This window comes from Cajanus cajan, chromosome 8, assembly GCF_000230855.2.
Source record: "Cajanus cajan strain Asha chromosome 8, NIPB_CcT2T_4, whole genome shotgun sequence".
In the NCBI taxonomy this organism is placed as follows: domain Eukaryota; kingdom Viridiplantae; phylum Streptophyta; class Magnoliopsida; order Fabales; family Fabaceae; genus Cajanus; species Cajanus cajan.
Window position 1 is genome coordinate 9,655,727 of NC_138524.1, and position 27,220 is coordinate 9,682,946.

The window sequence follows — 27,220 nt, forward strand, 5'->3', positions numbered from 1 at the left end:
AAGAAGGTAAAAATAAAAAAAGGTTAAATTATCACATTGATTCCTAAAAGTGTAATGCGTTATAATTAATATATGAAAGATGATAAATTAAAAAAATCTTAAAAGTTATTTTTATTATTTAAATTGACGTGTGCAAATAACTTTTGGTTAACTTGACATGTTAAGTATCATACTAATATGGATTATTTATTTAATATAAAATGATTTATCACATCATAATGATCAATTTGAAGTATTTTTTAACATTATTTTTTAAAAACAATTGTTAGGGAATGAATTGATATATTAGAAAAAATGATCAATACATTTGAGATAAATTTTATGGGGTTTCCTCTCGGAAAGTGCGTGGACCATTTTGAACAAGGTAAATAAATTGCTTCATTATCATATATTATTATTATTATTAAATAATTGGAATAAATGTCTAGGTGATGCACTAGTCAAGAATATAATAAAATTATTTAAGGTCGAATCAAATTTAGTCAGCAGACTTCTAAATTGTTGAACTTGAATCTTGATAGTGAACCACAAACTAATCCAATTTTGTTCATTCAATGATACCCTCCAACTCAAGGATGGGTCAAGCATAACTGATGTTGTGATAAAATCCTTTAACCAGTTAGCCAGCAGTGGTTTGATTAGGCAATAAGGTTTAGGTTTCGTGATGGGATGTGTAAAAGGCCTCAATTCTTGTCATGTGATACAATAAACAAGCAAGACAATGTCTTAATTGTAAGCTTGTATGTTAGTGATCTTCTTTTTCGTGAAAAATATGCTTTAATGTTTGCATGGTTAAAAACTCCATGAAGTATGAGTTTGATATCACTATTATTGATTAAATGAATATTTTCTTGGTTTTGAGTCAAGCAAGAATAAGGTGAATTTTTTATTAGTTAGAAGAAATGTGTCTATGAGGTAATATTTTAGAATGAATCAATGTAATTTTGTTCAAACTCCAATTATGCCTAGTTTCAAGCCTTTAATGGATGAAGAAGGAATCAAGGTTGACAAGACTTATTTTAAACAAATTGTGGGAAGTCTCACAGCAATACGTAGAGCTTTCAAAACGGGCCAGTCCGGCCCGTTTGACCCGGCCCACCTCAACCCACTTTTTAAGTGGGTCAACCCGGCCCGGCCCACCAAATATATTATGCAAATTTTTCTAACCCGGCCCGGCCCACCACGGGTTGGTGGGCTAAACGGACCGCCCACCAATCGACCTAATTTAAAATAAATTTCAATATAAAATAATATTTAATCTAAAATAGAAATTATTAAACTAAGTATCATGAATACAACATTAAAATTAAATTAATAAGTGTGCAACTTTAAAAAATTAAAACAAAAAATAAAAAATATTTCATGAGAGTGATTATTAAACAATATTAAACTTTATTAGAGGTTTGAATAGATAAATTTCATATTGTTTAACATTAATTTTATCTTTATCTATAAAAAAATGATATCTTATTAAAATAATGCATATATAATAATAAATAGTTAAGTGAGTTGTTAGTGGGTTTAGGAGATGGGTTGGTAAGTGGGTCAGGTGGGCCGCTCGGCCCACCACGGGTTCAACCTCGGGTGAGCCGGGTCAAAAGTGGGTTGGGTCACATTTTTTTACCCATCATAATTTTTTTTTTCATTTTTTTGGCCCGGCCCGGCCCGCTTTCAAGGTGGGCCGGGTTGACCCATGGGCTGGAGCCCACTTTGACAGCTCTAGCCATACGTGATGTTTGTCGTAAGTATCTTAAGTGGGTATATGGAGAATCATGGCAACTTTCGCTTACAATTAGCAAAAAGGGTGTTGAGGTATTTGAAAGGAATATATGAGTATGGAATTCATTATAAGAAATTGATAAGTGACGAACTCGTTACCTACACTTAAGTGATTATGTTGGAGATTTTGATGATAAAAAAAAAATCATAGGACATGTTTTTATTCTAAGTTAAGGAGTTGTATTATGACCATCTAAAAAACAACCGTGATAAGTTTGTTCACTATTAAGGCATAATTTGTTATTGTAACATCATGTGCGTATCAGATTATTTAGTTGAAAATAGTATTGAAAACACATAATCAAACTCAAGATGAGACAATTACCATCCATTGTGATAGTAGTTTTATGATTAAACTTAAAAAAAATAAACAATGCATAGTCACAATAAGCATATTTATGTTAATTTTCATTTTCTATGAGAATTCACTCAGGACGGTACAATAAAATTGGTTCATTGTCATTCTTTGGAACAATTAACCAATGACAAAACTAGTTAAGTTCAATGATTTATTGAAGTTACAAAACTTGTTAGGTGTTTGTGTTCATACAAGCTAAATGCTTTAAACATCTAGTTTTAAGGAAGGAGATGTTAGGATTTTAGTCAAATCTGTGAAGATTTAGTTTGTATAAGTTGATATTTTTAAACACATAATTATATTTTAGATAAATAATTTGTATCATGATATAAAATTATTTTTAATTATTAATAATTAATTTTAAATTTATTTAAATTTAATCCATACATATTATAAAAGATATATACTATGAGTAATTGTTTTTGTCATTTTTTTAAATTTATCATCATATTTCTTATTTGTTTAAAAAAAATGAAATAATCGTTATATTATATAAGTAACTACCCATAATCATCCATTAATTTTATCTTTCTTCTCTTTTCAATTTATTTGTTTATAGTTTTTAAAATTTAACAACCTCTTTTCTCTACTAGTTCATAACTAATTTTGATAAATAAAAAATTAAATTACATAAAAAATTAGAATAATTTATAAAAAATGATGAAAAATAATCTTAAAAAACACTATCGTGAAAGATAAATATTTGTATTTAATATATAGAAGTTAATTTATAATAAATTACACTTACAAATAAATATTATATTTAATTTTTTTTAATAAATACATGTTTTCAAATATATAAATTTTAAGTTAGATCTATAATAAATAACTTATTTCATGGTAAAAAATTATTTTTACTTATTGATTATTTATTTTAAAATTATTAAATTATATAAGAAGTTAAAAGAATTTATAAGATATATCTTGTCAAATTTATTTTAAAAAACATTAAAATTTAATTAATAAATAAAAATTAAATTAAATTAAAAATTAAAAGAATTATAAAAATATTTTCGTTTAAAAAAATCCTTATAAATACTGTTCTACAAGATAAAAATTTATCTTTAACATATAAAAGTTAATAAATATAAAATTGAATTAAATAAGAAATTATCCCATAAAGAAAACAGTGCTTAGAAATGCTTCAAAAATAAACTTCTCATTTAATATATTGAGGTCGGTAATTTTAATATAATGATTTGACATTTATAGATGAGATCATATTTTGAATTCAGTTATGAGAATCAATGGATCGTTTTTCAAACCGAATCTATACATATATGAATGAGTTTGCGTTAGTTTTTCTTTCATGATTCTTTATCGTTGACACCGTCGTCTTTCCTTGAATTCTTTCATCAACCGTAAAGGCAAAACCTTTTCCAACTCTAACAGTATCTGCCATTAAGTTTCTTCTATAAGAATACTGACCATTATACTGTATTCTTTTTTGAACCCTCGCAGAAAGTCTCATATTCATGGAGTGACTCTGTTAAAACCTGGGTTCATAATTCAAGAAGACAAAAGAAAAAGCAATTCAAAGATTTATCAGTTTCAAATTTTCCACGTGTTATCTTTTGATTGGTTGAATCTAAATCTGACGTGTTAGGTTTGTGTGTACGGAATTTTTTTTAAAATTTGATATCTTAAGTTTGGACCGGGTTCGGTTCTTGGTCCAGCCAAATTTTATTTACTCGGCCGGGAAATAAGCGCGGGAAAAAGCACATTCCAGTGTCTTCATTCCGCCCCCAATCTTCTACTACTCATAGAGGTTCAGAGTGTTTTCCCAAACGCTCATAACTTTCATTCAAAAGCGTCAACGCGAAAACCTTCGATCTCGTTGGCGACGATGAGCGGCGAAGGTCGGAGACGTGACCGGAGAGACACCAGGGCGTCGAAGAAGCGGAAGCTGAACCGCACCCCCGAGGAAGAGCTAGAGGCGAAATTAGGGTTCGATCTTTTCACTGAGGGCGAGAAGCGACTCGGATGGTTACTCACCTTTGCAACCGTAAGCACATTCATATTATGATTCGCGAATGGAGGTCGCTCTCTCGCGATTGCTATTGTAATTAGCAAGCATTGGTTGAGTGTAATTGAGCTGTTATTATATGACTGTGTTTAATGAATGATTGAATTGCACTTCTCTCAGTATGATTCTGATGTACTTATACATGCTTCTCCCTACTTTTGCAGTCATCTGTTGATGATGAAGACAGTTACAAAACCTACAGTTGCATTGATCTTTACTTCGTTGCACAGGTATTGTTTGGTGAAAAGCTTAATTTTGTTAGAAATCTCCTTTGCATTACAAGAGTGACCTAGTTTAGGGAATGGTTCATTGATTGGAGCTTGCTTGCAGGATGGCTCTTCGTTCAAGTCAAAATTCAGATTTCGACCTTATTTCTATGTAGCTACAAAGGTAAGCGAGAACATTCTTTTGTGTGTATGCAGGGGTATGTCGGGATATTTGGGTTTAAGCGTGCGTATGACTGGAATAATATATGTTCATTGCCATTGTGGATATATTTTGATTCAGTGTTTACTTTGTAGTAACCCCCATGATGATACTGTTAATTATGATCATATAAATTTAATTTTATAGGACAAAATGGAGATGGATGTTGAGGCATATCTGAGAAGACGTTTTGAAGGTCAGATTGCAGATATCGAAATTATAGAGAAAGAAGACCTGAACCTTGTAAGCAATTTATGTATCTCTTATCTGCTTCACTTTTTTGATACATGACAAGAAGCTTTTAAAGTTCAACATTCCGCACTAGGCATCTATTTTGTTGGGTTTTATTTGGTAATTCCTTCCAATAGTCTCTTTAAGGTTAACTCAATATGGTTGGTCTTGATATAGTCTACATTAGTTTCTTGCTATTTGTAGATTTGACAAGGACTTTCTGAAAATTAAATCTGGATTGCCATATTTTCTTACAATCAATTTGCTTCAATTCCATTAGGCTGTGCTTGCTTTTTTTTTTTTTTTTTTTTTTTTTCTTCTCCTCTTAAATGGACTCTGATTTGCTTTCATGATTCTCAACAGAAAAACCATTTATCTGGGTTAAGAAAATCTTATTTAAAGCTTTCATTTGATACTGTGCAACAATTGATGGATGTGAAGAGAGACCTGATGCCTTCTATCGAAAGAAATAAGGCAAAGTCTGATGCTGCAGAAGCCTTTTTGTCCATGTCAACAGAAAGAAGGTAGATCAATTTTCAATGGACAGATGATTTTTTTTTAGATTGAAGTATCACATTCACATTTTACTTCCTTAAATGATGCAAAGCCAATTTTTTTAGTCTTAGTTAATTTTAGTTAAATAAACTTTTTTTCTTACCTGATCTGATTATAGCTTGCTTGTTGCTTAGCAGAGAACATAAACATCAAGATTTTCTTGAGTGCATAATTGATCTTCGTGAATATGATGTTCCGTATCATGTTCGCTTTGCCATTGACAATGGTACCTCTTGATATTTATCATTTTTTTTAATATTTATATTTATCCAGCTATCCTATTTCCAAATGCTATGCTATTCTCTATACTTATCATGACACTTAAAATCACATGTGACCTAGATATACGGTGTGGGCAGTGGTATGATGTTGGAGTGTCCCTTAATGGGGTTACACTTGAGAAGAGGACAGATCTTCTGCAGCGTGCTGAAGTTCGTATTTGTGCATTTGACATTGAGACCACAAAACTTCCATTAAAATTTCCTGATGCTGAATATGATTTAATTATGATGATTTCATACATGGTAGATGGTCAAGGGTATTTAATCATAAATAGAGAGGTAAGTGTCACATATTAATGTTTGTGCAATTTCTCTCTCTCGATCTGACTCTGTTATTTATACAAATGAAATCAGCAAACACATTTCATCAAAAGCCTGTTCTCATTGGTATTCTCATGTTCAATATCTTTCCAATTTCTCTTTCTTTTCAAAAAGGGTTCATTTTATTTAGACTGTTTATCTGCATGTGGTTTTGTAATTCCCAAACAACCCCTTTTTTGGGTGCAACATGAGGTGGATTAATTTGCATTGAAGTATTGAATACGATGTTTGGAATTGATTCTGAATTTTAGATATACAACTGAGATTACAGAATCCTTTTCAATGCCAAATTATGCATAAAGTGTAATATAATAAATTATTTAACTCTTATGCATCAAATGTGGTTGTTAATTGGTCCTGAAATTGTACCTTGAACAAATGTAATATAATTAGTCATTGTCATTGGCCGATGACCTTTAATTATTGTGTTGCTTTGTTTTGTAGTGTGTCGGGGATGATATAGAGGATATAGAATACACTCCAAAACCGGAGTTTGAAGGGTATTTTAAGGTGACAAATGTTCAAAATGAGGTAATGATATATGTGAAATCCTTAAGTAATGGGTATATTGTATATATTATTTCCTTGTTGATAATCTGTTACACTTAGTTCTTTTTAAAGATGATTCTAATTTGTTCCGGTTCTTTATTTTATTTTTCCAGACTGAGCTTCTTAGATTATGGTTTTCTCATATGCAAGATCTAAAACCTGGTATCTACGTGACATATAATGGTGACTTCTTTGATTGGCCATTCCTGGAACAAAGGGCAACCCATCTTGGGTTCAAAATGAGTGATGTATGCTGTTAACCTTTTTGTTTTTGGCAGTTGACTTCTATTAAATGATGAACATGTAGAATGTACTTGCTAGCATGTCTGCATAATTCTCCATATCTTTGTGTTCATGTATATAATTTTCTTTATTAATAGTTTATGAACTTGTAGAATGACAACTGTACCCATAATATTTGAGCTTGAATTTGACTATGTTATGAAATAGTTGTTTTAAGTCTTTTTTGGACAAATCACGTATGTTTATTTCTTGGTTTCATTTTTATCCTTATTCTGAAGCAGGGAAACCTATTAGTTTATTCCTTTCTAATTTATTGATGTGCTATTCTTTTTCCTTCTGTTTTCATCCTTGTTATTTAATCTTCCAGGAATTGGGGTTTAAATGTGATAAAAATCAAGGGGAATGTCGTGCAAGGTATGCTTGCCATTTGGATTGTTTTGCTTGGGTTAAGCGTGATAGTTATCTCCCTCAGGGGAGCCAAGGCCTGAAGGTACAAAGTTCAAATTCAAGTTCTCAGCTATTTTGCATAATTTATTACTTATGAATGTTATTCTCTTATTTCTCTCTTACCAGCTCTTTATGACATGGTTTTTCTTTCACAATATATATTTTTAAATTATTCAATTTTTTTTTCTTCTTTTATTTATATTCATGTGGGACTTGCTTACAGCTTATGTTGCTCTTACCTTGCTCTTAGATGTATTCAAATAAGTTTTTTTTTGCTCCTACTGTTTCAATGGCATTTTTTCAAGTTCACACACACACACACACACACATATATATATATAACATTTTCTATATTGGTGATCTTCATTTTTTTTCTTTGGGCGATCAATGAATTTCATTAAAATAGTGCACAAAACCTGTGTATAGTAAATGAATAGATAAGTTCCAAACTGTCCATTTTTTGTTTTATAAATAAAGTAACAATTAACAGATTGAATTTAGAAGTAAATCTGACACCATAGTTCCAAAATCTCATATGGGGAACTATCTGAGCATTGATAAGAATCATAAGACACTGTTTAAGATTTTACTAGGTTTGTTGTGTACGATATATTTAATTCCTTTCCTCAAGCTATAATAATTATAAACAATGCTAATGCCATTGTAGTGTTCATGTGAGATCTTATTTCTTAAGCCAAATTACTCTTCGGACTGTCCCAAATGAAACTAATTGCATTACCATCTGAAAATGAAATTTAATGCAGCAAATGCTTAAAGATGAGCATAAACAAAGAAGAGTGTTTTCTCTCTTGCCAACAAAAAGCACATTCTAACTACTATTGCTTAGATGAATTAGATCTTTCTCTTAATAAAGGAAAGGAGTCTTAACAAAATATAGGAGGAACCTGCAATGCCCTAATAATTTTCTTTTAGAATTCAGAACTGCTATCATTGAGACTAGAAATATTTTACAAGAAAACTAAACTAGCTTATTTTATTTCCAGCCCTAGGCATCTGCTAAGTGCTATGGAAAACAAGAACTCAACATGGAAAAAGAAAAATAATATGCTGGTTTTAACTTCTAGTGAAAGACTTTAATTTCAGTGTATATTCAGTTTGAGTGTAGATGAGCTATAAAAGTTAAATGTATATGCTATTTTATGCTATCAAAAGCCTCTTATCATTGGTATCAAAGCCAATCCTTCATTCATTGTTGGGGCACTTCCATTGCGATGCTCGAGGCCGGTACACTTGGGTGTAAGGGAGAATGTTGGAAAGCCACCTTAATTGTGGTCACCCCCAACCTATCTTAGTTGTGCCCTTTTTTTGGTCTGCCTTAATTGTTGCCTCTAGGGTGGTGTTTTGTTCCACATCAATTAGAGATGCTGTAAATAAAGCTTACAAAGCTTGGTCAATCCTCATCATAGAAGCTGGTTTGGTGAGATTAAGTCCTAAGCCCAAATTCTAAGAGTTTTCATGGATCCAGCCCCCTTTCGGAACAGGAAATGAAGTGATATCGTATTCTTATCAGAACATGATTTTTTCCTTATATCATTAAGAGGAACATCCATTGATTTCTGTTTTCAGTGACACTAAATTATCAGGATGGAAATATACCATTATTTCCAACCATATGAGAAATGTAACAGTTTGGTTCTGGCATCCTGTGGCTGCTGGAGGTTGTTCTGTGTGCATAAACATAAAATAATATTTGCTTAACAAGTTATCCACTTAACTATTATTCAGTTATTTATTATATTGTGACAGTATTTTTCAAAATTTAATATTTGTTACATTTGCAAACAAACTTATATTTTTACATAAATTGAATGGTCTCTTTGTATGTTATAATAAATAAAGTGGGAATAAGTTCTAGGCTCATAAATTTTTGATTAACCAAGTTTGTCCTTCCTCCATTTGACATTTCTTTGTTTTTATTTAGGCTGTTACAAAAGCAAAGTTGGGTTATGATCCAATGGAGGTGAATCCTGAAGACATGGTTCGCTTTGCAATGGAAAAGCCTCAGGTATGAGTAATTTGCAGTGATGCCTGTATTTTTTTATTAATTTGGTTTGATATGGTGTAATTCTAATGAAGCATTGTAAGTAGTGGATTTGTTTTTTTGAATATTAATAAATATTATGTATGAATTGTGGTACTCTATATTTGAATGCCTTTTTTCTCTTGTTTGCTTGACTGCTATGATTGTGAACAAACTAAGTGTTGACTTGATTGCCACTGCTATTCACTAGTCATTGAAAGGGACAATAGTGAAATCATGGTCTTATTTTCCTAGTAAATTGTGATACAATTGGTTTTAATTGTCATTCTATATTTTCTGTAAAACATGTTTCCTAATATCTTAGGTCTTGAGTTTTGGCAAATATGGAGATCAACAGTGGGACTATATGCATATCCTTGTATACCAACTCACCATGTTCATGGAAGTGGTGCACCTTAATGATTGTTTCCTCTTTTAGATTAATAAAATTCATTTTAATGCAAAATAAAAGACAAACTAAGGAATCATTTTAAAGTACGATGCCTTTGTTTATCAAGAATTGAGGAACTGTATAGTCTTAAGTTGTTTTATTTTGGAAGGGAGCATTATTTTTTTTTATCCCTGGTTTTGTCTCATGGTTAGGGTATCTCCTACTTTTACATTGGAGTTTTCAATCTGAAAAGTTATGCTTCTTGTTGGTCATAAGACATCTTAATCATTTTATTTTTTGTGAATTGTTATTGCAGATGATGGCTTCCTATTCTGTTTCTGATGCAGTGGCAACTTATTACTTATATACAACTTATGTTCATCCCTTTATTTTCTCGCTTGCAACCATTATACCCATGTCACCAGATGAGGTTTTGCGCAAAGGTAGTGGAACCCTATGTGAAATGTTGCTTATGGTGCAGGTAGGCTCTAATGCATGTATTCCTTCATGTTAAATTCTCTGCTTAAAACTTCTCATTTCAAGGCCTCTAGTTTCACTTGTAATTTTTTTTTTCATCTTTTGCAGGCGTACAAGGCTAATGTTATCTGCCCTAACAAACATCAATCTGATGCAGAGAAGTTTTATAATAATCGTCTTCTTGAGAGTGAGACATACATTGGTGGTCATGTGGAATGTCTTGAAAGTGGTGTATTTAGATCTGATATTCCATCTAGTTTTAAACTCGAGCCATCTGCCTATCAGGTTTGTTGTTTCTATCTTAAATTACTTTACAGGTGACTAGCACTCCTTTTTATTGTAAAAATCGTGTATGCTGGGGGGCTGGAGAGTGGAGCAGACACGATAACTAATTCTACTAGTTTATATTTTAGTAACTCAATTCAGACATTGTCTTTCTGTAAATATGTTTGACTAACCATGGTGTCACATGGTTACAGCAACTGATCAACAACCTTGATCGAGATCTACAGTATGCTATAAGAGTGGAGGGTAAGAATAAGATTGATTTGGAATCTGTGTCTAATTATGATGAAGTAAAGAATGCAATCATGGAAAAGGTACAGATTCTGAATTTTGTTTGGTCAAATTTTCATGTATAACTTGTATATAATAATCATGTCTAAATCTTTAGTTTAAGTTTGGTTTTTTGTTTTCAAGATCAGTATCTTCCATTCAATATTCGTATGTCATCATAGAGATTATGATTTGTACAATTGTTTAATGTGGTCTAGAACTCTGAAAATTATAATATGCTTGTAATCAATAACATGACCTACTTATGCATGCAGCTTGTAAAGTTAAGAGATGCGCCAATACGTGAAGAATGCCCTCTCATTTATCATCTGGATGTAGCTGCTATGTATCCAAACATAATTTTAACAAACCGACTTCAGGTATGATTTCTATTTTATATTTTTGCTTTTTAGCAGGATATGCAGTTTGATAGAAACAGTCACTCTCCAACTGAGTGGGAGATTGTATTTTGATTGAAAACTGACAAAAACTACACAAATGGAAGAGCAAAATGCTCCCAGCCAAGGAAGAAAATCCTTTGCCCCCAAGCTGTGAGCTGAATTGAAAAATAATAGAGGCTCTGCACCACATAAAACTATCCACATTTGTCAGTTTCACATCTCACTCTAGCTTTTCCTTCCCATGTTACTCTCTTCCCACACCCATTATCCACCCCTTCTAATTGCAATAGCCAATAGGGCCCTGGATTTAGACTGTCCTTGGCTGCATGGGTCTAACACTGGTATAGGAGGTTTATTCATTGAAAATTGAGTCTTTATCGCTGTAAACCAAAGAATTTAAATATTTAAACAGAAAATATGCAGACAAAATGAGATAATTTGTTTATCTGTTTGATTGTTTGAAGTCTTCTGTTCCTGCATTAGACTGTGTTATATGGCTAATTTTGATATGAATGTTTTTAAATATCAATAGTGTTCTCCAATTTTCATTTGATGGTTTTTCAAAGTAATGTGAATAAGACTAGTAAAAGACAAGGATAACTGCAATGTGCAGTTTGAGGCATATTTGAGGAGCATATGGCATTTATGTAGTTTCTGGCATATATGGAAATACTCAACTGCTGGCATGGAGTTATTCTGGTCCTACATACTTGTTGATAGAAGCAATGAATCTCATCACATAATCACAGTGATTTCTTAGCTTTTAATTGCAAAATTTTAATCTGGATAAGCATTTGAAGTAAAATATTTGGAGATAATTTAAGGATATGCTTGTTTTCTGCCTGTTCTGTCTCACTAGTAGTTGTCATCCTGAATTTTGAATTTCTGATAAATATGAATCTCCCATTCCCTAAGGGAAGTTTCTTTCCTAATTGCAGCCACCATCAATTGTTACGGATGAAGTTTGCACTGCATGTGATTTTAATCGTCCAGGAAAGACTTGCTTACGCAAGCTTGAGTGGGTTTGGCGTGGAGAAACATTCATGGCAAAGAAAAGGTGTACTTTTATTTTTGTTTACTGTTTCCTGCTCTGTAGATTTTTTTACCATATTTCTTGAAAATTAATAAATGATTGATGATTGACTAGAAATTTTATTTGAAATCTTCCAGTGACTATTATTCATTAAAGACACAGATTGAATCAGAGATGGTTGATGATTCTGAGAACAACAACAACAAAGCCATGTCCCACTATTACGAGAAGAGGGCATCAAAATCTTTTCTTGACCTTCCCAAGTCAGAGCAACAAGCAAGACTGAAAGAGCGTTTAAAGAAATACTGCCAGAAGGTTGACTGTTTTATTGAACATACATGTTTAAATAATGTATGATATACTAAATCTTGATGGATTCCACAGGCATATAAACGGGTACTTGACAAACCAGTTACTGAACTCCGTGAAGCAGGAATCTGCATGCGTGAAAATCCATTTTATGTTGACACAGTTCGCAGGTGAGTGAAGATCATTGAAGATTAATTTTGAATAATAAAGTTAACCTTTGCATATCTAGTTTGAAGCAGAGAGTAATTAATATATCCTTATATGTGAACGTGAGGACGGTGAGGTTAACCTTTAGAGAATGTCTTTAAGTTTCCACTGCACATTTTTTTGTTGCTTGTTTTGTACTGAGCCCTGATTTTGTACTATCTGGTTCAAGTTTCCGGGATAGAAGATATGAATATAAAGGTCTCAATAAGGTTTGGAAGGGAGAACTGTCGAAGGCAAAGGCTAGTGGAAATTCTATGAAGATCCAGGAAGCACAAGTATGAATTATCTTCTTAACTTATTGGTTCTTCCACAATATATTCAGTTTACTACTTTACTATGAACAGTACTTTATTGTGACGGGAATTAATTTTAATTATTTTGTGCATCAGGATATGGTTGTGCTTTATGATTCATTGCAACTTGCTCACAAGTGTATACTTAATTCCTTTTATGGATATGTCATGCGCAAGTGAGTATATTGACCTCCTTTTCTTTTAGTTCTTGATTGGAATTCATGTAGTTACATTTGCTATTTTTTCTTCTTAAGCATCCTGTGTTGATGTTTATCTTACAGGGGTGCAAGATGGTACTCCATGGAAATGGCTGGAGTAGTGACATATACTGGTGCAAAAATCATTCAGAATGCTCGCTTGCTAGTAGAGAAAATAGGAAAACCACTTGAACTAGACACAGATGGTATCTGGTGTGCACTTCCTGGATCTTTTCCGGAAAATTTCACTTTTAAAACAAAGTATGCTCTATTCATATGTGATTAGGCTACATGTCTTGAAATTTTAATTTAATATTTTTATTTTTAATTTAGCGGCTTGAACACCGGCTATCCTAAGATGATCATTGTTTAATTTTTTATTTTTATTTTTATTTTTATTTTTATATTTGAATAACATTTTTTGGAAATTGTTGACATCCAAAATTAAGAGACCTTGATCTGGGTGCCTAATTGTTAATTAGGGTGATTGAATATTCTTGTATCATTCCTCCTGCATTTACTGTAGTTTGAGGTGTTGGCTGTAGGCAATATATTATGGTGCATCCTACCTACTTTTTACTGTTTTTTTCTTCCCCATACAGTTATTTTCTCTGTCTATTTTTCAACAATTGTGAATGCCGTTGCTAGAAATCTTAAAATGATTCATATTTAATGGATTTCAGAGACTCAAAGAAGTTGACAATCTCATACCCTTGTGTTATGCTTAATGTTGACGTGGCAATAAATAATACAAATGATCAGTACCAGGTCAGCTTGTGATTTTATTTGTAAATGCCTTATATTCACAGTTTAATGCAGATTCTGCTTTGGTGTTTTGCAGTTAGTGCAGTTGCTTTGCTGTTACTTATGGTTGCTTCATTCTTTTGTTTTTTAAATTTTCTGACAGACACTCACAGATCCAATCAGGAAAACTTATGCAACTCACAGCGAATGCTCTATTGAATTTGAGGTGGATGGACCATACAAGGTAAAATATAGCAATGATTTATGATTTAAATATTTTACTGAGTTTTACTATATTTAAATATTTCAGCTAATCAGTGTGCGTAAGTTGTTATAACCTCTCTGGTACCATGTTCAATTCCTAAGGGAAAAAGATGACTTGCATGGCTTTGCTTTGGTGTAGGCAATGATCCTTCCTGCTTCCAAGGAAGAAGGAATTTTAATTAAGAAGCGATATGCGGTTTTTAATGATGATGGAACCCTTGCAGAGCTTAAAGGTTTTGAGATTAAGCGCAGAGGTGAACTGAAGCTAATCAAAGTCTTCCAGGTATATTGATAAAGAATAGAGATCATTAGCTTCAGGTGCAAAGCCATACAATATGGTTTGATAATAATCAGGATGAGTATTTTACTTTCATATCGATGCCTCTGATGTGATGGAATGATAAAGCTGTCTTTGTTTTTAATACAAGGCTGATAAGTTAGGAAGTTATATGTTAACATCTGTGGAGCCAAAACTAGATAAAGTGGATTAAGTTATATTATTAACTATACTAGAACTTTTTTTTAGGACAGAAATTGGTAATTAAAAAATTATAATACTTTGCAGAAAATAGTAGTCCCAAATTTGGTGGGTTTATTCTCTGGATTGGCTTATGTGGTAGCTTTGAGGAATTCTCTTTATATGTTTTCTATTTATACCTTGTCATAACATTTTAAAAAAATCTGAAACACAGCCTTGAACTATTGTTCAATGTCGAGGTTCTTTTGAATGGTTGTTCTGTTCTGAACTATTTATACCTTCTCATAGTTTTTTTTTTTAAAAGTGAAATACATATCTTGTAACAGGCTGAACTTTTTGACAAGTTTCTCCATGGTTCAACCTTAGAGGAATGCTATTCAGCTGTCGCTTCAGTGGCAAACCGCTGGCTTGATCTTCTTGATGTATGCCAAACATATGCAGTTTAATTTCTACTTCCTAGTATAATTAAATGATATTAGTAGCTTTGATATATGTTTGCTCCAATTAGTTTATTGAAGATACTGATGGTCATTAGGCATGTCAACGCCGCCCCGCGCCCTCGATACCCGTTGGGAGTAAAATTTGGGTACCTATCCCCGTCCCTGACGGGATTTGGGTTTTCCTGCCTTGCCCCCGCCCCCTCTCCTACCTTTTTTTTTTCCTTTTTTTTTTCTTTCTTTTTTCCTTTTAAATAAATATGAACAAATTTTAAAAAAATAAAAGTAAAGTAAAATAATACAAATTTTTACATATAAATATTTCTAATTTTGGTTTATATATATATAAAAATAATTTTTTAATTATATTATTAAGCGGGACAGGTATTAACATTCCCGTCCCCGCCCCCGATTTTATCAACCGGGGAAAACCCGAACTCGATAAACACGGGTTTTCCCGTCCAATTCGGGGTGGGTTCGGACGAGTACCCACATGGACGGGTTAGATTGCCATGCCTAATGGTCATGACCCGATAGAAATTTGTTTCCTTATTATATCAACTTATCAAGTATCATCTCTTCCTGTCATTCAGAACCAGGGAAAGGATATTGCAGACAGTGAGTTGCTTGATTACATATCAGAATCAAGTACCATGAGCAAGTCTTTAGCTGATTATGGTGAGCAGAAGTCTTGTGCTGTTACCACTGCTAAACGGCTAGCTGACTTTCTTGGTAATACAATGGTCAAAGATAAAGGTCTTCGATGTCAGTACATAGTAGCAAGTGAACCCAAGGTGTGATCCGTTTATAATATGGAAAATTCATGAATCAAAAATATTTTTTTTCCTTTTTTATTTACCCACAATAATTACCTTCTTTATTGCCCATTTACTTTTATCTGAAAAAGTCATTGTTTTTGCAGGGAGCACCAGTAAGTGAGCGTGCTGTTCCTGTGGCAATATTTGGAACTGATGCTGGTAACATTTTATTTTTGGGCTTCTTTAAGTCAAAAATAACAAATTTATTGTTGTTTACATTCTAAATAAGGAGGCATATGCTTATGTTTGCAGAGGTAATGAAGTTCTATGTCCGAAAATGGTGCAAGGTCTCATCAGATGTTGGCATTCGGTCCATAGTTGACTGGTCCTATTACAAGCAGCGGCTTAGTTCTGCAATTCAAAAAATTGTCACCATTCCTGCTGCAATGCAAAAGGTTTATTGAAAATTTATTTCTGTATGTGAAATAATCCATTATTGTTTGCTCTTATTTTTTTTCTGAAAGAGTTTAATGCTTGCAGGTTGCAAATCCCGTCCCTAGGGTGGTTCATCCTGATTGGCTGCATAAGAAGGTCCGTGAGAAGGAGGACAAGTTTCGCCAACGGAAATTAGTTGATGTCTTTAAGTCAATGAACCGGAATGAGCACTCAGAAAAGCATAATGACTCAAATGGTGTCCATCTTGTGATGGATGATGAGATTGTTAATGAGTTGGAGGACTTTGGAAACAAGGCCAGGAGTTCTACATGCAGACCTAGACCAATTATACGACATTATGAAGCTAATAATGAACGGCATTTGAGGAAGCTCAACGATCAAGAAGATTTGGAGCAACAGCATCATAATGATAATAGCAGTAAGGATGAGCTACTTTCACCATTACACCAAAATGAAATATTATGTGAAAATGTTGACAGAAATGTAGATTATCAAGGATGGCTTCAAATAAAGAAGCGAATGTGGAGAAATATTCTGGAACGGACAAGGAAGCGAAGGTAAAGTGCTCATTGCTACCGGAAAATTAAAGTTCATGCATTGATATTAGAAATTTATTTGGGGGCGGTTCTCATTCTAAGAGCAAGTCCCAAAAGACAATCTTGGGACGTTTGAAAGTAAGGGCCAAAACAATGTATTAAATCTATGCTTGCTGGATCTTCTATTGAAATAAATTCCTTGGTGCATTATGTCTTTAATTTTATTACCAGCCGCCAAGAATATGATAATTTCATTTGAAGTGGGTTGTTAGGATCCAGTGGCCAGGTATGGGACTTGTGTCCCACATTGGAAGTATAGGATTCTAGGTGTGGAACATGAGTCCTACATTGGAAGTATAAGATTCTAGGTGTGGAACTTGAGTCCTACATTGTGTGACTGGCTTTATGAGTAGCTTGCCTGCCATTCTTTACCCCCATAAATTGAACATTTTTTGCTGAATGAAAATCTGACTAACGAAGAGCTTTTTGTTTCTCAGATTGGAGAGTTCAAAGAAATCTGGCCGTTTAAATGGTGTTCTTGAACAAATGAATGGTAAGGGGAGTCAGGACAGAAGTCATGTCAGTTCATATCTTAAAAGGCTTGAGGTAGACTTAAAAAAGTGCCACTGGCAGGTAATGTTAAATTTTGCTAGTAGTTATCTTTACAATGTGACTGGTATGAATTTTTGAATTTCTTTTTCTATTCTTGTGGTGGTTCAGATAATACAACTAGTTCCCAGTTCATTGATAGGCCAATTTTTTGCTTGGGTTGTTGTTGATGGGAGTATGCATAAGATTCCCATTTCTGTTCCTAGAGTCTTTTACCTAAATTCAAGATCACCAATTACTGAAGAATTTGTGGGTAAACGTGTCAACAAGACTCTTCCTCATGGAAGGCATAGTTATAACCTGTATGAGGTACCGTGGTGTTACTGTTTTTTTTTTTTTTAAAAATAATTTTTCTGATTTTCTAATTTTTTTTTTCATTTAAAGTATCATTGTTGCTTTGTAAATTTTGCAGGTATCAATTAATGAAATTCAATACGGGGAAGCAAACAAAAAACTTGCAGCTCTTCTGGCAGATCCTGATGTTGAGGTCAGCATACTTATTAATTATTAAATATTAATCATCTAAGTGTGTGTGTGTATAAATATATATATTATATTAAATTTCAATAATACCATTATATTTGTTGTATGTGAGGGTTATTGAAAATTAATATATACAAAGAGTTATTAAATGAAATAATTTAATCAAGAGTTACTTTTGAAATAACTTGATTCCACTTAGTAATTTGATGTACAAGAAACTCATATACTTGCACTAATTGATAGTTTGGTGTCAACAAATAAGAGGTTGTTTATATCTTTTTTTTCAGGGTTAAAGGTAAAATTTCCTGTGTTTTATTTGTATGCCATCTATTTGTAATTGTAAGGGTATGACCGGCCTTAGTAAAAATATAGTTCTACTTGATTATTTCTTCTTTTGAGCAAGGCAGTGGATTGCAATATGTTATAACAATTTTTGAGAAATGTTTGTGTTGTATATGGGAGTTCTTTCAAATCTAAATCATTTTTTACAACCATGTATGTTTCTTGGTTTGTTGTTATTAAGGTACAGTCAAAAGCTTAAATTATGCTATCAATTTTATGTTCGTTGTGCCAAATATACATGATCAATGTAATTATATTGAGTTTAACTTGGGGGATTTGATTTTTATGTTAGGGAATATATGAAACCAAGGTGCCACTGGAGTTTAATGCTATAGTCCAGCTCGGTTGTGTATGTAAGGTGGACAAAACTGCTAATAGACGTAGTCTTCAAGAACCATGGAATTTGAGTGAATTGCACATGAAGACCACAACTGAATGTCCTTATCTCGACCAATCTATACCCTACTTTTACTTTTACCATAGGTAAGTGGTGGCTCAATCCCTGTGGAGATTGTTATCCTAAATCATTTTTGAGTTAAAAACGTATTTGAATTTGCTTTAAAAATAAGCTTCATGCCTTTTCCATTATTTGTGCAATATCTTTGAAAGCGTTAGCTTTATATTTAACACTCCTTTATTAACATCAGCATCTCTGAGGGACGAGCTATATATGTTGCATATTTTCCTTCATCAAAAGCAATAACTGTCGTGGTAGTTAATCCCTATCAAAACAAAGATTTATCACCAACTTTTCTTGAAAGACAATTTCACGATGCTTGCCAAGCTTCGTCTATTGAGCCGCCTTTGAGGAATGACATTAATTTTAAGGTAAATCTTCAATGTTTTTTCTGATCATAATTTTGTTTACATGTAGTATGTATATCTTAAATTCTAATCTGTGTTATTCTTTTAATTATTTTATCTTTTAACATTTCTCGATGTAAGTGCTTATGAACAATCTATTTTCATGCGAATATAATTATGTCTTATATTCAGGTGGAATATGTTGCACATGTCAAGGATGCTGAAACAGTGATGCAAAGAGTGATAAATGGTCACAGGTTATTTTTTCTATCTTGGTTTACTATGATACTTTCTGAACTTTTGGAAAAAGAAAACAACTCATTAATTCTATAAATTTCTCTCTCCATCTTAATTTTTATTCTAATACCCCATTAATTTCAACATACTATAACATTGATACAATACACTATTGTTAGGGAACCAGAAAAAGTTATAGGCAAGTGTTGAGTAATTAACGTGATGTAATTAGAAATTAAAGATAGACTTGGAAAAAATATTTAATGCTTCATAGATTTTATAAAGTGACTTGTATAAAGGAACAACAAACGTTTCTAGAATGCAACTTATAAAAAGAAATAGAGGGATGATACAGTTTCTTGTAGTACAAATTTTGTTATTATTCTGACAGATTTGTTACCGGTAATGTAGCAAGATTGAAACAAGGTTTTGAATCTTGAGTAAAGTAAATAAGCTTGTTATACTTAAGTTTATTTATATTTTATAAATAAGATTCTGTTCTGTCTGGACCTGATTTTAACCAATAAATTCCATATTTTGATGGTTCCATGTATTGGGGGAGTTCATCGTATGGGTTGGTTGTATTCATGTTATTGTTACATTAATTAATGTTCAAAAGGAGATTATAGGGGACTAGTGAGGTCGAGACACTTCGTAGCTCTTTATAATAGTTATATATGTAGTTACATTTTTTTATATATGCTTTATTAGTGAGATTAAGGCATTCCGTGTCTCTATATATTTTATTTAAATAAAAAATGAAGAATAAAAGAGGAAAAAGATGAAATAAAATAATGAAGTTTTGAGGGGTAAATTAGTCTTAATAAAAATGGAGATCAAAAAGTGGTTAAAAGTTTCGGTATCTCCTTTATAATATGTATAGATAAAAATGTAAAGTTTGACAATGTTTAATCTCCAAAATCTTTTATAAAATTATGTTTTTGCAATTCTATTATTTTCTGAAATTCTATAATCTTTGAAAGCTCTAAAATATCAAGATTCATTTTTCTATTTACATCTTTTTGGACTGAGTTATTTTTCTCTTCTCTGATACACTTAGTCGTGGGAGGGAAAATCATGCGCCTATGGTTGCTGTCATTGAATGTCCAGATGTTCAACTAGTAAAATTGGGCGTTCGTATTCTGGATGATTTTCCATGCCTGAGTATTCCTTATAATGCACGTGATAATCAGTATCAGGTAAACAATTAGTGCTTCTCAAGCATGAATGCATTTATATTTATTTTTATGTTTTTAATATATTTAGTTTTGTCTTTTTTCAGATTCTTGGATGGCAACAAGTTGCGGCCAAAACTGGAATGCAACGTTGTGCTGCATCAATTCAATGGCTAAATAAGAGGATTGCTATCTCAAAATATGCCCATGTAAATACTTCAATATTTAGCAACATATCCCTGACAAAATTACAAAAAGTAGAAAATGAATTTAGGTGGAAATGAAATTTCAAGTTTGGTAAAACTTCATAAAAAAAAAGGGGTTAATTAAGACAATAAGTAATTTGTAGCACTCTTTAGACATTAACAGTCTGAGTGATAAATTGTTCTTAGAGTGGATATACATTGAGGAGTTCTATTTTGTAATTCTCCCAACTTTTTGTTTTCATATGTATATATCTTTTGCAGGTACCGTTGGGGAACTTTGAACTTGACTGGCTTGTATTTACTGCAGATATCTTCTTTTCAAGGGCATTGCATGATAACCAACAGGTTCTGCCTTTGATTACAAGTTATTCAAATGTTATCAACCAAACTAACTTATTGCCCTGTCTTTGATTTTGATGTTTTACACTCCTGTGTCCTCACTTGAATCAGATGATTTTATTTTTGATGTGTTCTAGTGTGGGAGTATGTTTTTCTTAAATGACATTGCTGAACATTTGATAATTGATTACAACCCATTTCTATCCTAAGGAGATATGTATTTGTACAGGTACTTTGGATATCTGATGATGGCCTTCCAGATCTAGGTGGCATTAATGGTGAACAGTATTGTTTTGTTGACGAGGTATGCCATACAGATATTTGGTTCTTTATTGATTCAATTTTTTTAGACATTTAATGTTTTCCTCCTTTCAATTTTGCAAAAGTTAAATGTTCTATGTTATTAATTAATAATATTATAATTATTTGGGAATAAAAAAATATTTCTGTATATCTCTGCAAGCTACTGTTGCTGTACGAATACACTCAGCCACTTGATTTTTTATTTTTATTTTTTTTAAATAGTAATTAGTAACCACTTTTTTTTTTTATTAATGTGACCACCATGTTCTTATTTTGCTAAAAGATGTTATCTGTTAGTGGATATCTTCCAGTTTTTATTAAAAGTTTAATAATGAACTAATTCACCACTCTATGGCATAATGATCAAATTTTAAACTGCTGATTAAAAAAGGATCGTGGATAAATACTATACATGTTCAAACTGTACCATACCATAATTTCCCCTGTTTTAGTTATTATTTGATGATTTAACATGCTCATATTTGATCCCTTCAAATTGACTGCGGTGCTATTTGGAAATAGGTTGACCAACCTGTGATTACGTATTCCGGAGCTTATAGAAATGTTACTGTGGAGCTAAAGGTTCGATAATCTACAGTTACTTTCACCAAATTGAGCAAGCTTTTAAAAATTACTGGAGATTTTATTTTGTTTTTATTTATTTATTTGTAGATACACAACCTGGCTGTAAATGCTCTTCTCAAATGCAACCTAATTAATGAGATGGAAGGAGGCGCACTATTAGGATTTGGTCATGAATACGATTCTGGAGAATTTTCTATGAGTGATCAGAATGGTTTTGACAACTCTACCTCATGTGCACAAGCCTTTCGTGTCCTTAAACAGTTGATTCAACGGTGCCTTGCAGATGCAGTTACATCAGGAAATGTTTATGCAGATGCAATATTGCAAAATATATATAGATGGCTTTGCAGGTTTTTACTAACTTTATTTGTTTGCCATTGTTCAACTACCACACTTTCAATGAGCTTATGGCCCAAACTACCTATAGTATATTAAGAGCCACCCTATTCTTTTTGGTTAATCTAATTAATTACTGTATTCCTTTCCATGTGGCAGCCCTAAATCAAAACTTCATGATCCAGCTCTCCACCAGCTACTCCACAAGGTAAACAATTTACATTGCAAGAAGGTCTATACTGCATTTAATGAAATTCTTTTCTTATATTTACTAAATTGAATTACTCCCGGAGATGGTATACCACTTTCCTATCTGTTTAGTGGGTTTTCCATGATTTTGGATTTAAGTTTGTTGGCTCTGTTTAGTCCATTTTATTGTGATTTAAATATTTGAATTAAAATCTCTTAATTGAATATCACTCATGTCTTTTGATTGCATTGATATTTATAGGTCATGCAAAAGGTCTTTGCATTGTTGTTGGCAGAGTTCCGCAAGTTAGGTGCTACAATTGTGTTTGCAAACTTCTCAAAGATTATCATAGACACCGGGAAATGTGATCTGCCTAGAGCCAGGGCTTATTCTGACAGTTTGTTAAGAACTATACAATCTAGGTTAGTCCTGCAAAAGCCATAAAAGTATTTTTTATTATATAAAAATGAAAATTCTTTCTATCATTGGGATATTTCAACCGAAGATAACAAAAGTTGGAAGCTTTTGTCCAGCTTCATTTAAGAACAAACAATTTACAATTATCAACTGAATATCATAAGTTGTGTGAAAGAATCAGTCACGTGAGTCTTTTTTTTTTCTTGTTTTGTCAAATTCAACTTAATTGACATTAAACTGATGCTTCTTGCTCTGTGACCCTCTATTGCTTATTTTGTAGAGATCTATTTGAATGGGTTGAGCTTGAACCACTGCAGTTCTGGTGCTCGTTGCTATTCTTGGATCAGGTTTGGTCATCATGATTTTTGTTGTTAGTTGCCCTCACTGTTTTTAGTTGTTGGTTGCTAGCTAATATTTAGGTTGTTTTTTCAGATTGTCTCTGAAGCAATTGTGAATGGCCTGGGGGCTTGTTTGTCACTAAAAAATAATAATAAATTAGTACAGGTCTGGCTGGCATATTTGATAATGATAATTCTGAATGGTTGGTTAGAAAAATAAAAATATAATTGAACTATGGAAGTTTACAAATGTGAAGAAAATAAATATTTTTTCTTATAATTATTGAGAAAGTTGTTGATATAATATAGACTGTGGAGTTGTTGAGACTATATGTGAAATATCTCTTTTAAAGGCAAGATTTTAATTCTGATGCCAAAATGGGTAATACGGTGTCTTGACTAATTTTTCATCAAGGAAAAAAGGAAATATTCTTGATTAATGAAAACTATTATAAGATTTTATAATGGTGATAGATGTCGTAAATATTTTAAATCTCTTCCAGTACTTATTTCTAGTTTAGGATATCTTGTTTTGATATCAAATGCCTAATGATGGTGGCCAAGTGATGAATGATCAAATTACTTGTGAACATTCTTTTGTAACATACAACTCTGGAAATTTAATGTATTTTTAACGTTCATTGAAGTAGTTATAGTTTTGCAGTCCTGCAATCATTTCACCTGTCCGATATTACTCCAAATCATCATGTAATCATATATTGCTTAGTCATTGTGATTTTCTGCTTGTAGTATAACTATGGTGGAATACCAGCAAAATCTGATGAAGGCATGGATGATGAGTCTCGAGTAGGCATTATATCTAACTGGAATATTGCCGAATACTTGCCAAAAGAAGTCCAAGTAAGTTCACTAACAAGAATTTTAGCTCGAGTATGGAGGTGCTGAAAACAAGGGATTTTTACTATGTAAAGATTAATTTATTAGATTTTAAATTTGAAAGATCTGTCATTTAATACAGGAACTGATGTGTATTCTTCATGTCTAACTTTTTCATAAAATGGCTATCTACAGGACCGTTTTGTTTACATCGTTTCTCAATTCATGTATATTCCCTGGAATTATGCACAAAAACTAGCAGCAATCAGGACCTCATTGCAGAATGAAGACTCCTGTACCCCATCAATTAACATTGGGGCTGCAGAGGCTTTTGAATCAGAAATAACAGAATATATCAAAGGGCAGGTATAATAATGACAACAAAAGGAATTAAATATTAATTTCTTGTAAATATTAGTTGATTCTTATTTTGTTTTGCATTCTATTCCACAGATTAGCTCTTACTTTACACCCAAACTGCTAGAAATTGTTCACGATATTGGTCTTCACATGAAGGGGATGAGCAGATCAGAGAACAACCAGAGTATATCATCTGGCCTTCCTCAATTTATGGCTGATGTCCATAGAGGGGATGCTGCCTTGGAATTTGTCAAGCTTGTCTGTGTTGTACTGTTCATGGACCAAAGTGTGCAACATGAAGTTTTGGTAATAAATGTTTGAGCAATGCTAGCAGCACTCTTTTAACACACTGTTATTGGTTGTTTTCTATAAGGTCAATTTAATTGTCACATAATAGGTAACAATTTTAAAGCAAGTATCTTATAATAAGAATGGACTAGTAATAAAGAATGTGTTGCACAGCGCGTTGATATCATTTTTCTACTTGTTTTCTCAAGTTTATTGACATTACTAAAGCAGTAGTATTGTACTATTGCTAATATTATATACTTGTGGCACTTCTGTAGGATGGTCTCACGTAGGAATACTTATAATACGAGACTGAGATATTTCCTTATTAAATGCATCAGCTCTAATATCAGATTTATATATTTCTTTCCTTGCTTGAATGGCAGTCTGATTGTGTCCATCATTTGCAGGTTATGAAAAAGGTTTTGCTCAAATATATTGATGTCAGGGAGTTTGCTCCAGAAGCTGAGTTTCACAAACCTTGTCATTATTTCATCTTACCCGATGTCGTATGCAGGTAAAAAAAAAAAAGATTTTGATTGGCAAGTAATTTTAGGAGTTAAGTCTTCGTTCTTGGAGGGCAAATGATTTCTTGCTCAAGTTTAACTATGCCTCAAGTGTTCACAGTTGTTAATTGGTTACCAACTACTAAATTTCGTTTAATAAAAGAAATTGCCTGTTTCTTATAATGTCAGTGACTATTAATTTTTTTATGGGCCCACGTTTGTGGTTTATGTAAATTTCTTTGCTCAAGATAATCCATTTGAAATTAGAAATAAAAAGGGTCTTTTTGGCATTGTGTCGTTTCTTCCAACACAATGCAATTGATTGTTGCACCTTAACCACATCTCTCAAGGCATTTGTTTGCAAGATTTGATTTCCTATACATAGTATTTGTGTGCACTGGAATTTGCTAGCATCTGCATTAATATTGATTAATACAGATGAAATTTCCGTTGTCTCTAAATGTTGGATCCAACAATGTTAATCATGGTCCAAAAATAGAAAAGAGCATAAACTCTTATATTTACATGTGTTAATTTTTCATTTTCGGGTACAGCTATTGTAATGACTGCAGAGACTTGGATTTGTGCCGTGACACTGCTTTATTAACTGAGGAATGGCGTTGTGCGGTGCCACAGTGTGGCCAGCCTTATGACCGCGACGTGATGGAAAATACTCTTCTTCAGGTTGCGAGACAAAGAGAAAGGTTATACCAAGTCCAAGATCTGCTTTGTAATAAATGCAATCAGGTGAAAGCTGCACATTTGTCCGAGCAATGTGCATGTGCAGGCTCATTTAGGTGTAAGGAAGATGCAAAAGAATTTCGGGAAAAGATGCAAATTTTGTTCAACATAGCTTTTTGTCAGAAATTCCAACTTCTCGAAGAATTTGTCTCTTGGAGTTTAGAAAGAAGATAGTGAGCGCCTAGGATCAGGAGTAAATCGTATCAATTTATACAGCCAGCAGAGCAGGTATGAAGAAATGCGTCCAAACCTGCTTGTGGCCAACATCTGTCAGATTTTTTAACCCTGTGCCGTGAGCAATTCTTTTAGAGTAATTATTAATTGATATTTGTACAGTGTATATATCTAATTAACACTATTCATTTCTCTCTCTTCTATCACCTATTATGTTATTTACATTTCACTTTCTCAATGTCTATGAAATGTTTATCGTGATCAGTGAAATATTTATCCTGTTGTCTTGCAATTCAAGTCACTAAAACCATAAGCTTCTAAAATGACTTCTCTAGATTTCAAGAATGAAAATTCACTCCTTAAAAAGGGATTCCTGATATTTAATTCATTTTAACATGTTATATGAAAATTTATTAAAATGAATTTATTGAACAATGTTTAAATAATAACCGAAAAGATTATTCTGATATTTAATTTATTTTAATATGTTACATGAAAATTTATTAAAATGAATTTATTGAACAATGTTTAAATAATAACTGAAAAGATTATTGAAATGAATTCTAAACAGACAATCAAGCAACTTGGTGGGTAGGACTAAAGTTTTTGCATTTAGTTGAGAATTTAATATTAAGTCTTATCTACCTTATGATAAAATGTTTTCAAACATGCCTCACTTAATCAAAATTGGTTTTACAAAATTAAAGTTCTTTTAGATCAGGTTAATAAATACTTGCAAACCAAAATTGATTTTACATGTAATAATTGCTGCAACTCACAAGAACAAAAGCTCAAATCTCAGCTTGTTTTAGTTGGAAAGACTTTTATTTCAATTTTGTAGCCTACTACACATCGTGCTTATTTTGAACATGAATAATTAAAATCCTCGCTACTTTTTTATACAGTAATTATTAATACATTGTATATTTTCAAGACATTAAAACTATTTTTTTTTCATTTAATAAGTTATTTACCACGTAGTTAGAAGATTTGTAGAAGGATATAACATTACTCTTAAATTGTTTTCAGAAAATAATCACTTTTTTAAAAAAAAAAATCGACAGATAACTTCCTCTGTCCTTTTATTTTTGTTTTGTTACAAGGAGCTAAAAAAAAAGAAAAAGAAGAAGCAAAATCAAGATTTAAAACTCTTAATT

General features: G+C 32.3%; 1 protein-coding gene across 5 annotated transcripts; it reads left to right on the forward strand.

Annotated features, from left to right (window-relative positions):
* Positions 1-3,834: 3,834 nt before the first annotated feature.
* LOC109798448 (DNA polymerase epsilon catalytic subunit A) lies at positions 3,835-26,333 on the forward strand. Of its 5 annotated transcripts, XM_083061259.1 has the most exons (51): positions 3,835-4,142; positions 4,328-4,393; positions 4,494-4,553; positions 4,737-4,832; positions 5,184-5,344; positions 5,510-5,601; positions 5,718-5,935; positions 6,422-6,508; positions 6,640-6,774; positions 7,137-7,259; positions 9,159-9,242; positions 9,965-10,129; positions 10,234-10,410; positions 10,605-10,724; positions 10,956-11,060; positions 12,020-12,138; positions 12,252-12,429; positions 12,499-12,593; positions 12,800-12,905; positions 13,020-13,099; positions 13,205-13,381; positions 13,804-13,888; positions 14,028-14,108; positions 14,268-14,411; positions 14,933-15,028; positions 15,637-15,837; positions 15,966-16,020; positions 16,114-16,256; positions 16,342-16,675; positions 16,745-16,814; positions 17,291-17,426; positions 17,514-17,711; positions 17,815-17,889; positions 18,520-18,710; positions 18,875-19,055; positions 19,224-19,288; positions 20,329-20,467; positions 20,551-20,652; positions 20,911-20,994; positions 21,218-21,292; positions 21,814-21,873; positions 21,964-22,226; positions 22,372-22,420; positions 22,664-22,824; positions 23,100-23,166; positions 23,252-23,323; positions 23,908-24,018; positions 24,190-24,360; positions 24,448-24,660; positions 25,053-25,159; positions 25,703-26,333. In XM_083061259.1, the coding sequence occupies exons 1-51, from the start codon at positions 3,984-3,986 to the stop codon at positions 26,061-26,063; spliced, it is 6,693 nt and encodes a 2,230-aa protein (XP_082917385.1). In that variant the 5' UTR covers positions 3,835-3,983; the 3' UTR covers positions 26,064-26,333. The 5 variants fall into 5 exon arrangements, with proteins under 5 accessions (XP_082917385.1, XP_082917383.1, XP_082917384.1 ...); XM_083061257.1 differs by having other exon boundaries at positions 3,836-4,142; positions 16,342-16,814; XM_083061258.1 differs by having other exon boundaries at positions 3,836-4,142; positions 5,513-5,601; positions 16,342-16,814.
* The last annotated feature ends 887 nt before the right edge of the window (positions 26,334-27,220 follow it).

What these genes read in the sequence shown, in the direction of transcription:
- LOC109798448 (XM_083061257.1), top strand. Translation starts at nt 3,984, where the DNA reads ATGAGCGGCGAAGGTCGGAGACGTGACCGGAGAGACACCAGGGCGTCG. An exon ending in GCTGGCTTGATCTTCTTGAT is followed by an intron (nt 15,029 to 15,636) that starts GTATGCCAAACA and finishes CCTGTCATTCAG; the next exon opens with AACCAGGGAAAGGATATTGC. An exon ending in AGAGTGATAAATGGTCACAG is followed by an intron (nt 19,289 to 20,328) that starts GTTATTTTTTCT and finishes TGATACACTTAG; the next exon opens with TCGTGGGAGGGAAAATCATG.